At 37.2% G+C, this 14,011-nt stretch overlaps 1 protein-coding gene across 1 annotated transcript in view; it reads left to right on the top strand.

Moving 5' to 3' along the window:
- The window catches only part of LOC135687797 (dmX-like protein 2), a 44,231-nt gene that overhangs the window by 27,402 nt on the left and 2,818 nt on the right, over positions 1-14,011 (top strand). Inside the window, exons 23-35 of the mRNA XM_065204465.2 lie at positions 552-923; positions 1,621-2,165; positions 2,581-2,821; positions 2,988-3,192; positions 3,682-3,799; positions 4,985-5,068; positions 5,470-5,588; positions 6,396-6,447; positions 7,083-7,143; positions 7,563-7,693; positions 12,132-12,206; positions 13,027-13,118; positions 13,452-13,504. Coding sequence (XP_065060537.2) covers positions 552-923; positions 1,621-2,165; positions 2,581-2,821; positions 2,988-3,192; positions 3,682-3,799; positions 4,985-5,068; positions 5,470-5,588; positions 6,396-6,447; positions 7,083-7,143; positions 7,563-7,693; positions 12,132-12,206; positions 13,027-13,118; positions 13,452-13,504 — 2,148 coding nt within the window. The remainder of the gene's footprint in view (positions 1-551; positions 924-1,620; positions 2,166-2,580; positions 2,822-2,987; positions 3,193-3,681; positions 3,800-4,984; positions 5,069-5,469; positions 5,589-6,395; positions 6,448-7,082; positions 7,144-7,562; positions 7,694-12,131; positions 12,207-13,026; positions 13,119-13,451; positions 13,505-14,011) is intronic.

Below are 14,011 nucleotides of genomic sequence, written 5' to 3'. Positions count from 1 at the left end.
CGAAAAAGCACAACAGAATTGGTTTAGATCTGCAAAGTCAGTAAAGACCGTTAGAAGATAGGTTAAGTAACTTGTTCAAGGTCCGGATGATTTTTATGCTTGAAGGCTACTTGGTTAATATAATGTTAGCTTGGCTCATAAAGTTAACAAGCAAGAGCGCATTACCATAAAGAATAGGAAAGTAGCCAATTTCGGGTATACTATTTTATTACGCTCTTTTCAGGTTATATGGTTAACGTTTAAATATTAAAAAGATCCACTTTTATGACGTCATCGCAAAGTTATGATGTTATTTTGTCCATAGAAATATTAGCTGCCAGTCAGTGAATCGTGTACAGCTTGATTAAAGTTCATTTACCTGATATTGCAATATTTTCCTTGCAAGCTCAAATTTTCAAGTATCCCAACTTCATTCATGGTCTTAGAGACAGGTCTAACGAATCCAAAACTAGGCTCACGTTAACCTTCATTTACTTTTGAAATAAAAACGATGTAGTTTTCTATCACTACATCTGCCCCTTTTCATTTTCAAATGGACTTTCTTGTTTCAGCTATTTGCCTTGAGCTACTGTTTCTCCTTCATGAGCTGGAGCACTACCGGTCATTAGCCGCCCCCCTTCGTGCTTTTTCATCCGGCCAGACAGCACCCCCACTTCTACTCGCTACAATGACGACCTTCTCGCTATTCGCCAACCCAGTCACATACCTGAGGAACATGACACATGACATCTTAAGAATGTTACTCCGCCTCCCTGAACTGCCAAGCATGCAAAACCCAATAAATGCTGCCGCAGCACTAGAGAGTCTATCGTTGTCATTGTCCTCGTGTATATTCCACAGTCTTTGTGGTGGCCACGAGGATCAGTTACTGGAATCGATCCGAAAGGGTGAAGTGAAAATCATTGGCAAAGAGAATAAGGAAGGTAAGAAGCAAGAAGACTATGTATTGTGGGCTAAGTCTTGCTATTTATAAAAGGTCACTGAAAAAAGAAATAAATGGAATTAGGGCATTGCCTTTGCTAAATTGAAGCTTAAGATTGGACGGGTCAGGGTTTTTGGCAAATAATTTTTCCGCGAGGATCTTTGCATAGCTAATGGAATATCGACACACACTACTTAAAATATAGTCTAGAATTACACATATATATAAATATTTGACCTTGCAAGAAATCTTTGCAGAACACTAATGTTTTAAAATGGCTTTGAAAAAAGCAAACATTTGAGTAAACTAAAACTTTTCGTCTGACACTCTTCAGAGTTTAAAACGTCAGATCATAGATCGAAAACTCTACGCTAGGAAATATATATACCCAGTTGTGGATCGAATTGGCCAATCAGAAACGCGAGCACATGACTGTTGTGGTTGCCCAGCTTGTCTATGTGCTCGTGACGAAGGCAGATTGGAGAAGACTGAATTTGCTCACTCATAACTAGATGTTAGGGCAAAAAATTAAAAAAAATATTTTCTTGAACAATGCGTTGTTACTGTCTTTCTCATGTAATTTTATATATTTAATGACTAATACAGCTCATTCTCCTGACTAGCAAAGAATATTTAGTTCTTGAAAGAGAAAAAGGGTTTCCGAACCTCAGGGTTTATTTCCCTTTTCATATTTCTAGGAAAATTGGTGAGGCAGACATCAAAAACTGGTCTCGATGTCCCAGGCTCCCATAGAAAAGAGCACGTGACACCCACGTCATTTCCGTCAAACTGGCCGGGGGTTCAAATGTTTTCTTCTATACTCGCTGCCACAAACAAAGAGGGTGCGAAGAACCTTAAAATCCTCCTCTGCGAAGCCGCTGTTGCTGTTTATGTTGCCCTTCTTGTAACCTCGTCTTCACAATTCTTGCCAAATCAGATGTACAGAATTGTTATGAACCAACTCAACTGTGACATGTGGGGCATGGTGTTTGGCGGTGGGACAAAGCTGGTTCTTCTAGATGAAGATGCAGCCACGGAACAAAGACCAGCGACTCCAGAAATGTCTTCTACGAAGCCAGAAGAAGACAAGAAAAAGGTTGACGCTGCAAGGATGAAGTGGAATTACCGGCTGCTCGGAAAAAAGGCAGCCTTGCCTACAACTTCACCATCATCGGGGAAATTTGTGCAACAAGAGCTGTTTATTCCACCCCAGATGACCCTATATGACTTCTTCTTGAAAAAGGTACTCAATCTTGAAATATGAAAAGCATATTGCCACTAATTCTTGTTTTACTCTGATCTCGGCAACCCTGTTTAGGCCGAGTAATTAATTTAACCCCGTCTCTTTCCTATATTATTTTTTATCCAATCACCAATTTGGAACCCTTCCCTAGAGATTTTCATCAATAAAAGATCCACATCTTTACTTTCCTTTGAGAATTGTTCCCTCAGTGTTATGGGATTTAATGATATCCAAACTCTTGATATGTCAGTCATATATTATTTCTTTCTAAACTGTTTTCAAAGTTTTCCCCTCCATTTAGTATATCTATGTTTCCGTAATGTTTCCTGAAGCTTTTCCTTCAGAAGTATTTTTGCAGACTTTTTAAAGTTTGTTAAGATTTGAAAGACTTATTTCGTTTACTGATTTTTTGCAGCCTCTTCAAGACTTCGGGTCATTTGAGTACAACTCGCAGGACTCATTCGAGACTGATGACTCCGATATGTACAGTGATGAAGATGAATCCGAGCTTGAAGATGACACTACTGATAAGCAAAAGGGCGTCGAAGACCTTAGTCAGATGTCATACAGCTGGAGGTTAATGACGATGTGTGTCTTGAAAATTGTTGTTAATGGAATAATGAATTTTTTAAATGCTGCCGGGTTGGAAATGTCAGGTATTTTATCTTTATTATTTTATACCTACACATTGATTACAATTTGTCATTTTCACTACATATACTTTAGTGGCCATTAACTGCGACATAAAGTTCTAATTCAACTGTAGTTTGTTCCTCAATGTTTGCATTGTGTCATATGCTTCACGATCTTTTGTTATTGCAGAACTTCCCTCGCTGTCTCCTTTGCTGTACTCAATCGTGAAGCTAGTCCTTAAATGGCAAATTCAAATACGAAATACATTTGAGCCTGGAAATCCGCCCGAGAATTTTCTCCCTCTGTACGCCCCCCTTGACGACGGTTTCACAAGGGGAGGGCCGACCTTGCAGAAAGTCAAGTTTCTCATGGACCCAAACAATACACCTTTTAAGTGAGTTTGTTATCTTTTTGATAATTTATTATCAAGTTTTTTCACATCAGTTTTTTCACATCTGTATTTATTCATTTCATTACTGTCCGAGACACCATCTTGCCGAATAAGCTCCGAAATGAAGATACAATCATTTCTTTACGCTTTGATCTCCCCTTTTTCATTGCTTTAAATATTACCAACCATGTGTAGTGTTTGAAAATTGACTTAAGCTTTTGATACTTTCAAAAGTAATTTATGAGATATCCGCTTCATTGCCTACTACAAAACCTGGCCTTTTTCGTCATCTGTAAAATTCTATGCCGAGTTTATCTCCATCAGATGATGGCGAAGCATCTTTTTTTGCAGTGCTTTATAATAATTTGATATTATTGATATAGTTATCATAATATTGTAATATGTAATATTTATTGTAATATTAATGTATTAGTTAATATATATATAGTTATATTAATTCTACTTTTTACTGTTTTTATTTTGTGGGTATAGATGCAGCAAGAAAGTTGCAGACCCATCAAAACGGCTTTGGCACGCGCTGGTGCACCAAGAATCCCTTAGAGAGACATTTTTGGAATTCGCTTTCCCCAAGGACATTCTACTAGATGAGGTAAATTGTTCGTAACTTATACAAGCTTGCTCCAACAGCTTTTGCTTTTGTTCTCATTTAAGGAGAATGCATGGATATAAAACTGGCTAACCTACACATCTATGAACAGGCAACCAATCATGATGATAGAATTCCTTTGTGTTGCCAGACATTCCATTTAACTTTGTTCTTGGTTACAGCTCAATGCCAATTGAATTTCAATAGACCAATTCGACTTACAACCTCGTTTTGGAGATTTCTCCAAACTTAATTATACGACTTTTTTAAGCTCAGATTTGGTTTTATGACAATAGATCTAGGCTGAATACAATTTTATGTTGTTTGTGCTTGTAATTTAGATTTTATGGAGAAATGAAGTTTAAAAACTTGCAAGGGATTTGACCGAAAAAATCATTCCGGGTGAAACTTTACCCCCCTAGTCGCCAATCACGGTCAAATCCCTTATAAAGTTTTTATCTTTATGTCGTCATAAAATCAATATCGTGAGCAATACCATAAGGAAAACTTCCAAGTAGACTACAATCATTGCTCTTAATCCGAATCTGAAGTTAAAAATTTTGTACAAAAAAATTTGAAGATTTTTTCAAAACGAGGTCGTAAGTCGAATTGGTCTATTTGAATTTATGTCTAGAATTCTAAGATACATGCCCGTTGATTCTCTTTAAATGTAGAACTCAACGTGTGCTTTCTGCCCGATTGTTGACAAAAACAGCTTGCATGGGATCGAATCAACCAATAAGGATTCTTTGTTTTGACCAATCAGAATCCACAACCAAACCTGCGAGTAACTTCATAGAGCAAAGAGCGGTTTTGTTGTGCCCAGTGTAATCGGTTCAGGATGACACTATTTTATTGGCCTATTGTCAGCTATTTTTGGAGTAAACTTCGCATGCATCTGTATATCATAGTAAGCTTTCTAAATGGCGGAGAGCTTTGAGGCTCAAAAATAGCTAGCAATATATTTTTATTTCACTTTACTAGAATACCGTAATTATTTTGCGCTGTTTACGAACAACTTTCAACAATTAAGCGTTATGGCGTCACAATAAAATTGCATACCTGTTAATTTAGAATTGTTAATGTTATGCCTATTATTTAGAAAGTTTTCTGTTAATTCTGCTTAGAAAGTTGTCTCTCAAGTCTACATCTTTGTTGCCTATAAAGTTTCTTTTATTTTCTTTCCAGATATCAGGCCAAGAGCCAAATTCACGTGTACCCCAGGTCATATACAAAGATGCTGATCTTTTAATGGGATTCTGTTTCAACAACGTGAGTGTTGGGGTTTTAGTGGCAGTTTTAATGTAGCTTACGTCACAGATAGTACAGGTTAAAGTCAGTTTGTAATTAGTTTCTATTTTTGATAATATTCGTTTTGAGGCAGTTACTGTATGTCATTCGCCGCCATGAATGGTACATGTAAATAGTATTTCTTTTATTCAGATTTAGGTTTTGTTGTTGTAGAAAAAAAACTGTATGTCATATTGCTTTAACGCGAGCTGACGCTGTATGTAGTCTGCAATTTTGTTTGCTCTGAAACGGAAGGAAGAGAATCTAAAAGCGCTTGCAAAAAGATCTTGCAAATAATTTTGGTTGCATTAACTTTGATACACATTGGCAAAATATGGTCTAGAGATAAACTTGCTTAACTCCGGTCCATTTTCTTTTTTAAGGCAAATAAAAATACCCTCGTGGTTGCTGCTGCGCATGAAGTCGTCGAATTAGATGTTTCAAATCTTACAGAGACGGAAAGCAACCCAACCAAAGAGTTGAGTGACAGATCACGCAAGACGTAAGTGTTTAATTTGATCTCTTAGGATTTTAGTGCTTTGTGAAAAGACATCAATTTTAGACCAATGAGCGCCGATCTTTGAGTCATCGTCCTGAAATGATCACTTAGGCAAAATGACAAGACAAACTGATTACCGTGCACGTGAATCCATAGGAACAATGACAAACTTCTGATAATAACTTTTTGTTCACGCAATTTTGATGACCAGCTAAGAGTTAACAATTTTCAGTGGCGAAAAAAGTAACGTTTTAAAGTATTTATGCATGTGTTTTCCCTCAAGGAGATAAGTGACTCAGTCAATTGGTTGTAATGCTCACTCCCTCCCCCCTCCCCCCCTCCTTAATTCTTCAGTTCTCCTTGTAAGTGACAGCTGATGGAATCTATTTCTTGAAGCTGTTTCTCAGTTAAAGAAACTGGTCCTAAATCATCAGAGCAACTGAGGATCTGTTTTAAACTCTTAAAACACAGTGATGAAATATATAAAAATTTTAAGATGCGTATATTTGTCAATGCTTTTGTCATTCTGAGGTATTGATGACTTTTAACAGAAAAGAGTTATTAGCCAGAAACACCTAAACATGAAGTGGTTTTAGTTTTGAATTTAGTTTTCGTTTTGGTTTTCGTTTTCGTACTTCATCTTTTCAAAAGCTTAGCTCAGATGTTGCCTAAAATTTAGCTAATTTTATTTAATCATATTTTAACGGTGTGAATTTCAAGATGTAGGGTTACTTGTCTCTTCGCCAACCTCCTACTCCAACACCCCTAAACTTCGAGTTTTATTTATTGGAGTAATTAACTTTGACACAGGACACCTGAGGAAGATACCGCAATTAATGGCAAGGATCGCGCCTGTTCAGTGGTAAGATCATTTTTGTTTTTGCGTCGCTTTTTTTATTTTAAGGCCAATTTGTTTTCATTTGAAACACATTGAAAGAATATCAAAAAAATTAGAATTTGTAAGGTGTATTCTAATTTGCTGCTTCGACATTTTAAGAATTTGGAATTGACTGATGTTTTCGCTGAGAAATATGATTGTGTTTATCAGAAGTAAAAGGTTTTTCTGTTTACTTTGTATTTAATATCTATGAAAAGGGATTTTCTTCAAAACTGGCTAATTTACTGGATTTTCTCAAGGAAAGTTTTCAAATCTAGAATTTCTTTTGAAATGTCCTTTACGAAATAATTATTGAAAAAGAAAAAGATTGGTGCCTTTTAGTGAAGAACTTGGAGAACACTTCGAAATTTCATAGAGTATTTTCAAAGACCGAATAAAGATAAGAATAGAAATTCGAAAAAAACGGGAAATTGCGATCCCTAGAAAAAATGACGCTACTTTCCTCGAGGTTTAAAAAAGCAGCAAGATTGCCAATTTTAATGAAAAAGTTCAAGAAAGGAGAGCTACTTGAAAGCTGAAAACAGAGAACAGTATATACTTCTACACTTTGTATTTAGATGAAAGCATTTCTATACGATTGTTGTGATTTTTCATTTCAGAGTTTGAGAAGGCCTCTTCCTGGAGTTCGACGAATGGAGTCGCATCCATCTCTTCCTTACTGTAAGAAAACATTTTTTAGAAAAACTTTTTTCGAGGAGAAAATCTATGTGAAAATAAGATTAAATAAATTATATTGTTTAAAGACATGTCAAACAGTTATGAATAAAACAATATTTACTTTCTAGATTTATGGTCTTCACTCAGAATCCTTAATTGCCAAAAATTCATGTATTTCCTCCGCACCCTACCATACCCTATCATCTCTGCAATCATACACCCTCATCTTAAATTGACATTCCCTCGTTAAAATGCCACATACTCCTCATTAAGAATCACCACCTCACCCGCCCCCCCCCTCTTTCTAAAATCTACATATATGGGTCTTAATCTACATGTCACCACACATCCCCTTAGTTAAATACGTCTCATATTTGATATTTTAATATATATTTTGATATATCTATGTTTATTCATTGTAGATATGGCTGGCGGCAATGATGGCAGTGTGCGAATGTTCGAATTCGGTCACCCTGAGCAAATTTTGTCATTCAGAGGTCCAAATGTACATGAGCGAGTCAATCGAATAAGATTCAATGCTCTTGGCAATAAGGTAGGCACTGCGTTGTATTTCGCATCTATAGGTATGCGCTGCATCTTTCTCCTCGCGTTATGTGCTGCGCTTTCTTTTCGAGGTATGCGCTGTTTTTTTTTTCTTGAGGTATGCGCTGTTTTTCTTCTCGAGGAATGCGCTGCGCTTTCTTCTCGAGTATGCGCTGCGTTTTTTTCTCGAGGTATGCCCTACATCTATCTCCTCGCATTATGCGCTGTTTTGCTGCTTGAGGTATGCGCTGCGCTTTCTTCTCGAGGTATGCGCTGTTTTTTTTTCTTGAGGTATGCGCTGTTTTTCTTCTCGAGGAATGCGCTGCGCTTTCTTCTCGAGTATGCGCTGCGTTTTTTTCTCGAGGTATGCCCTACATCTATCTCCTCGCATTATGCGCTGTTTTGCTGCTTGAGGTATGCGCTGCGCTTTCTTCTCGAGGTATGTGCTGCATTTTCTTATCAAGGTATGCACAGCATCTATCTCCTCGTGGTATGCGCTGTTTCATCTTCTCGAGGTATGTCCCGCATCTATCAACTCGAGGTATGCGCTGCATTTTTTTCTCGGGGTATGCGCAGCATTCTCTTCTCGAGGTATGTCCTGCATCTATCCCCTCGAGGTATGCGTTGCATTTTTATCGTGTTCTCATGATAGTGTTACAGTTTGAAAAGTTATTCGCCTCTTTCAATAAAAGGCGCTGCGCGGATTAATGTCAGGCTGTTTTCACCTTTTCTCAACTCGATATTGCGGTTCTAATGGTCTTTTCACGGGAATGCAAATAATTTTGAGCCAAATCCATATGTTTAGAGCTAACTAAGATGTACAATATTTTGGCGAACAATAACGTAAGTGGAAACTTTCAACTGACCATTAAAGATCCTAAAAATCCTAAAAATTAGTTATTTAAGCTGGCAGAACTATTAAAATATGATTAATAACTAAAATATTTGATCTATCACTAAAATGTGCTATTTACAACGCAGAAGTAGGACTTGATAAAAAAGTTACATATGTTGTAAAAATTCCTAACTTCCTTTTCGCAATATTTAATACTTGATAATTATGTTTAATACTTTTATAAGCCTTAGAACGCACAATTATTCTTAAAAAATAAATCTTTAACTAACAAAGTAAATATTAATTGATCAGTATTATATAGATATATGTGGGAAGCTCAAAGCTGTCACTCTACACTTTAAAATGCGACTCGCTGTGCAAAATTTGCTGATTGTACAGAAACATTTCCCTTCCTTGTTGCAGTATTTAACCACCCAACTTTTGTAGTCGTTGTAGATTGAAAACCACAGTGGAAGGAAGTCATTGCCCTCAATGGCGATCTCATTCAAATGTTTGGTTGCCTCACTTCCTTGTGTGGTGAAATTCGATAAAATTCTGTCTCCTTTGAAAATGTAGCGAAAGTGAAAATAACGCAGTTGTTGAGCGTATCTGATTTCTCTAGTACAGATATGTGTTGTAATCGTTGGTCACAGTTTAATATGATCGAGGTGAATCAGTCCAATTTCACTTACAACGAATTAGAGCTATAGAGTGTGACGTCACCAAAGTCACTAAAGTGTGACGTCACCAAAAACCCTTTTCTTAGAATTTTTGAATATTAATCACATAACATAAAAGATCTTCATAAAATACTTCCACATATGCAAAATTAGTCAAATATGTCTAAAATCAGTTGAGATATTGCTAATGAAAGATTTGAAGTTTGCTATCGAATCGCTGTCATTTTCGCTCTGTTCATAAAGTTATGAACAGAGACCAAAATACAGAGGTTTGATGGGGAAAGAGCTAATACACATGTGGCCATATCTCAGCCAGTTCGTAACACATTTGAATGATTTTGCATATTTAGAGGTATTTCATGATGCTCTTTCAAGCTATGTGATCTAAATTCAAAAATTCTAAAAATAGATTTTTGTGACGTCATCACATTAGAACTCTATTTACAGCATAACTTAGTTCAACACAACACTTGAGCTTCAAGTCCATCAATCTTTCTCGTCGCCAATTTTAAGATGTGGAGGTGATAGAACAACGCATAGGTTCAAACAAAACAGAACGATAACTTAATATTAACTTCAATGGCCTACACACATCTGAAAAACTATATAGAAATTGGTCACATGGACTAATGCTCCTGCGCATATTCTGTTAGATTACTACAAACACGACCCTTCTCTCTTTTGCGCTTTTCCATAATATCGAGTTGTGAAAAGGTTAAAATAGACAAGGTATTAATCCACGCAGCGCCTTTTATCGAAAAAGGCGAACACCTTTTCAAACTGTAATACCATCGTGAGAACACGTTAAAACGCAGCGCATACCTCGAGGAGATAGATGTAGGGTATACCTCGAGAAGAGAATGCTGCGCATACCCCGAGAAAAAAATGCAGCGCATACCTCGAGGTGATAGATGCAGGACATACCTCGAGAAGAGAATGCTGCGCATACCCCGAGAAAAAAATGCAGCGCATACCTCGAGGTGATAGATGCAGGACATACCTCGAGAAGAGAATACTGTGCATACCTCGAGGAGATAGATGTAGGGTATACCTCGAGAAGAGAATTCTGTGCATACCTCGAGGAGATAGATGTAGGGTATACCTCGAGAAGAGAATGCTGTGCATACCTCGAGGAGATAGATGTAGGGTATACCTCGAGAAGAGAATGCTGTGCATACCTCGAGGAGATGGATGTGGGGTATACCTCGAGAAGAGAATGCTGTGCATACCAGTGGCGGATCCAGCCAAAAATCTGACTACCGCCGAAATGAGATAGAGGGTTGACCACACCCTTTAGACCACGCCCATTTCTTGGTCACACCCGGTTTTCTAAAATGATTATTGCTTTCTATAATTTCTTATGTAGACCATTTTCAAGAGACAAGCGGTGCTTAACTGAAATTTCATGTATCCTTACAACAAGCTTGAGAAGAAATAAATAATCTTATTCAATATTCTGAGGATGGATATTCTAAAAAAATTTACGGCATTTAGACGAGGAACACCATCGAATTAGAAAAAAAGATACATTTGGCAGAATTTCGAAGTGTCGCCTAAAACTCGCATTTAGTCGGACAATTACTTATGAAAATCAGATCTGTTGAAAATTGCTAAGTTTAAAAAGCTAGATAAAATTTGCAATTATCGAGAGCAACTTTTGTTAAACAAAGAATCATACTTTTGGCGAATATTGTGGGCCTGACTTTTAATTTAATATTCTTTTAAAATAACTTTCTACGAATAGTTGTGTATTGTACAGAATAATGGGTCACATCGGCTTTGAAGTTACAGTTTGCAGAATATTTAGGCATCCCCCCATCTTTCTGTAACGTTTGAGCCGTGTTGAGCGGCAGTACTACTCAACCCCCCATCTGAGCGGTAGTCAACTCGGTTGTTCATTGGTTGTCAACAAAATTTGTATGCATCCCCCCAGGTTGGCAGTGATTTCTGACGATTTGATTGGTTTAGGCAAGCTGACTACCGCTCAGTGCAGCTCGAATCCGTTCTACACCGACTCAACCCCCCTAGCTAGCAAGCCATGATTTCATCATCCCCCCATGCTAGCCTTCTATTTGCAAACATGTGGCTCGGCAATTGGCACGCAATTTCCATAGCGATATGGATTAAAACATATTTCTGTCTCTGTGGAAATTTTAGGCATGTTCCTAGGAAGAAAGGCTTAGTTTGCAGCGCGATCAAATATTTTCAATAATTAATTATGGTTTAATTAAAGTAGTAGGATAAACATGAGAATGATCCTTGTTTCTATAATTTTTTGAATAATCTGACTACCGCTCGAGCGGTAATGGCGGTAGTCTGGATCCGCCACTGCATACCTCGAGGAGATGGATGTGGGGTATACCTCGAGAAGAGAATGCTGCGCATATACGGACTCTAACTCTATCCATGACTAATTGTGCAAGAGCGTTACTATGACTTCTTCAAAACAATCTGTTTTGGAGATAATAACATTGGAAGGTACTCTTGGGTGCATGGGTGCTTCATCTTTTGTAAGGGATTGTAGTTTTGGTGGATAATACAGGGATTGCGGAAGCGGGGGGCTACGGGGACTTTAGCCCCCAATAATTTCCAAAATGAACTTAAAACCATACAAAAGTCGCCCTGCTCTTGGCTTTTAGCATGTTTAGCTCCCCCCAAATCCGAGAAAAGGGGGGCTACAAAAACGTGTAATAGACTTATCTTTGAGCGCTAGAGAAGCAGTTTCATGTCACAGAACCCCCATTCGTTACACTCTATCCCTAAGCTATTTACGAATTATTGAACGTAGTGTAGGGGACTCGAAAATTCGGTCAGGATGGGTGGGAAAGTTTATGAATATAAAAATGTATGTTTATAATCTTGATAATACAAATAGGGGTTTAGTTAGCAGAGCTTTATGGAAATTTTGCAGCCAATTTCATGGTTTATTTTAGTTTGGAGCCACAGATGACAGCGGATACCTTTCTCTGTGGACCTTGAACAGCACAGCAAATCCAAAGCCATATGTCGTAAGTAATTTGTTTACATTTTACTCTCGTACCACTCCCATTTTTAACTTCCATCTTTTCAAGTACATCTTTATCCTTTCAAATTCAGTCTTGAGCCACTCAAGATTTGGTACTTTGCTCATTTCCTGTTTCCTTTTTCCGTAATGCAATTTAATCTGCTTGGCTTGACCCTTTCTTTTCACATATTGTCAAATATTTACTCTGAATCATTTACTCTTTCACTCCGGGCTGACTGCTCGAATTGTTCTTGTTCAGCATTTTGTATCAGGAAATTATTGAAAATATCCTTTTACTTTTAGCTGACTTATTGACATTGAGCTTTTTCAGCCACAGAAACGTTTAAAATCTTTATCATCAAACTTCAGTATTTGCACAAGCATTGGTTGTTACATTTATTTAGACAAATAACAGTTGTCTAAAGATCGCATTAAGCGTTAAACTCGGAGTAGCAGCGTAGAACCGTCCTGTTCTTTCGATAAATAGCATGTACAGCTCTGTCTTTATGGCATTAAGCACTTTATGACGGACCTGCAAGCACTAATTTTGTATTTCTTTAAGCATGTTTAAATCTAAAGATATTTTTCTTGCTCAACTTCCATCCCCACCACTTATTTTTACCCAACACTCTATAAAAAACCCTCACAACTCAAAGTATTTTTTGTAGACACTTCAAAGCTCCAATTTTGGTATTTTATTTCAGCATTCCTTTCTTTAAAATAAAGCTTCAGAAAGATATTTTTTATTCATAAGGTTTTTTGTCAGAATGGTTATTCCTCTTCTCTTTCTTGCGAATTTTACATTTTCATCCTCTAATTTCTAGGCCATCAAAGCGTACAACAGACAGGCATACGACTTTGCATTCCTTGGGTCCTCCAGCTTTATTGGAACAGCCGGCTACTCATCAGAAGCGAAGTATATTCCTCTATATCCTACATGAAATTTAACTTCATTTAATGAATAGTTTAACAAATATTTTGTTTACTTATTAATTAGAAAAATTTCGCTACAGCTTCAAAAGAGCTTTCAAGACCGTCCTGTATCTATACTGCAACAAAGCTCAATTGAAAGTAAGCTTCTATAAGGTTCCCGCGTTATTCATTCAACGGTATCAAATTTTTATCACATGTTGGCGTGAAATAAATAATATGTATCAAAACAGTGGTATTTAATACCTTAGAGTATTAACTTATATCTAGTGGCATTCTCTTAAGTATTCAAAAATTCACTCTTCTCATTTTTTCCCAGGACTGTTTGCATATGGGACACTCTAATGTCAAGCCGACGCTCCCTCGTGCATTGTGAGTTTTCTCATGATATTAAGACATTTAGTGACTAAATTCGAAATAATTACTAAGCTTGCCCAAGGGTAATGCCTTCATTCATTCATTTTCATTTTTTCATTTTAATTTCTTTAAGCACGGTAACCCCGTCAATCGGCTTTAAGCACCTGCAACCCTGTCCCCCCACATGCCCCCCAGACTGAGCAGCAGTAGCGGAGATGCGGTTCAACGATACCACGATACATTTTAGAGAGAGTTTCTTTTGGAAGTAACTTCTTGGCATATTTAAGAAATCAAATAGCACGAGAAACCTTAGTGGATATGTTCATCCCAAGCTAAATGTTTATCAATTTTCATCTCCCTAAATACTTGACCTTATCAACCATTTCAACATTTCAACAATAGAAAATAATGGTGATTCCATTGATTTTGTCGAAATCTTCTTAAGGTTAGGCCGAGATCCAATGACCATCGCCTGTGTCTTCAGGACATTCAATGATAACTTATTGCCTTGGAGCCATTCCC

Source organism: Rhopilema esculentum, chromosome 20 (assembly GCF_057945365.1).
Source record: "Rhopilema esculentum isolate cy_ngs chromosome 20, ASM5794536v1, whole genome shotgun sequence".
Lineage (NCBI taxonomy): Eukaryota > Metazoa > Cnidaria > Scyphozoa > Rhizostomeae > Rhizostomatidae > Rhopilema > Rhopilema esculentum.
The sequence above is the reverse complement of the archived record's forward strand: the minus strand, read 5'-3'. Positions and strand labels throughout refer to the sequence as shown.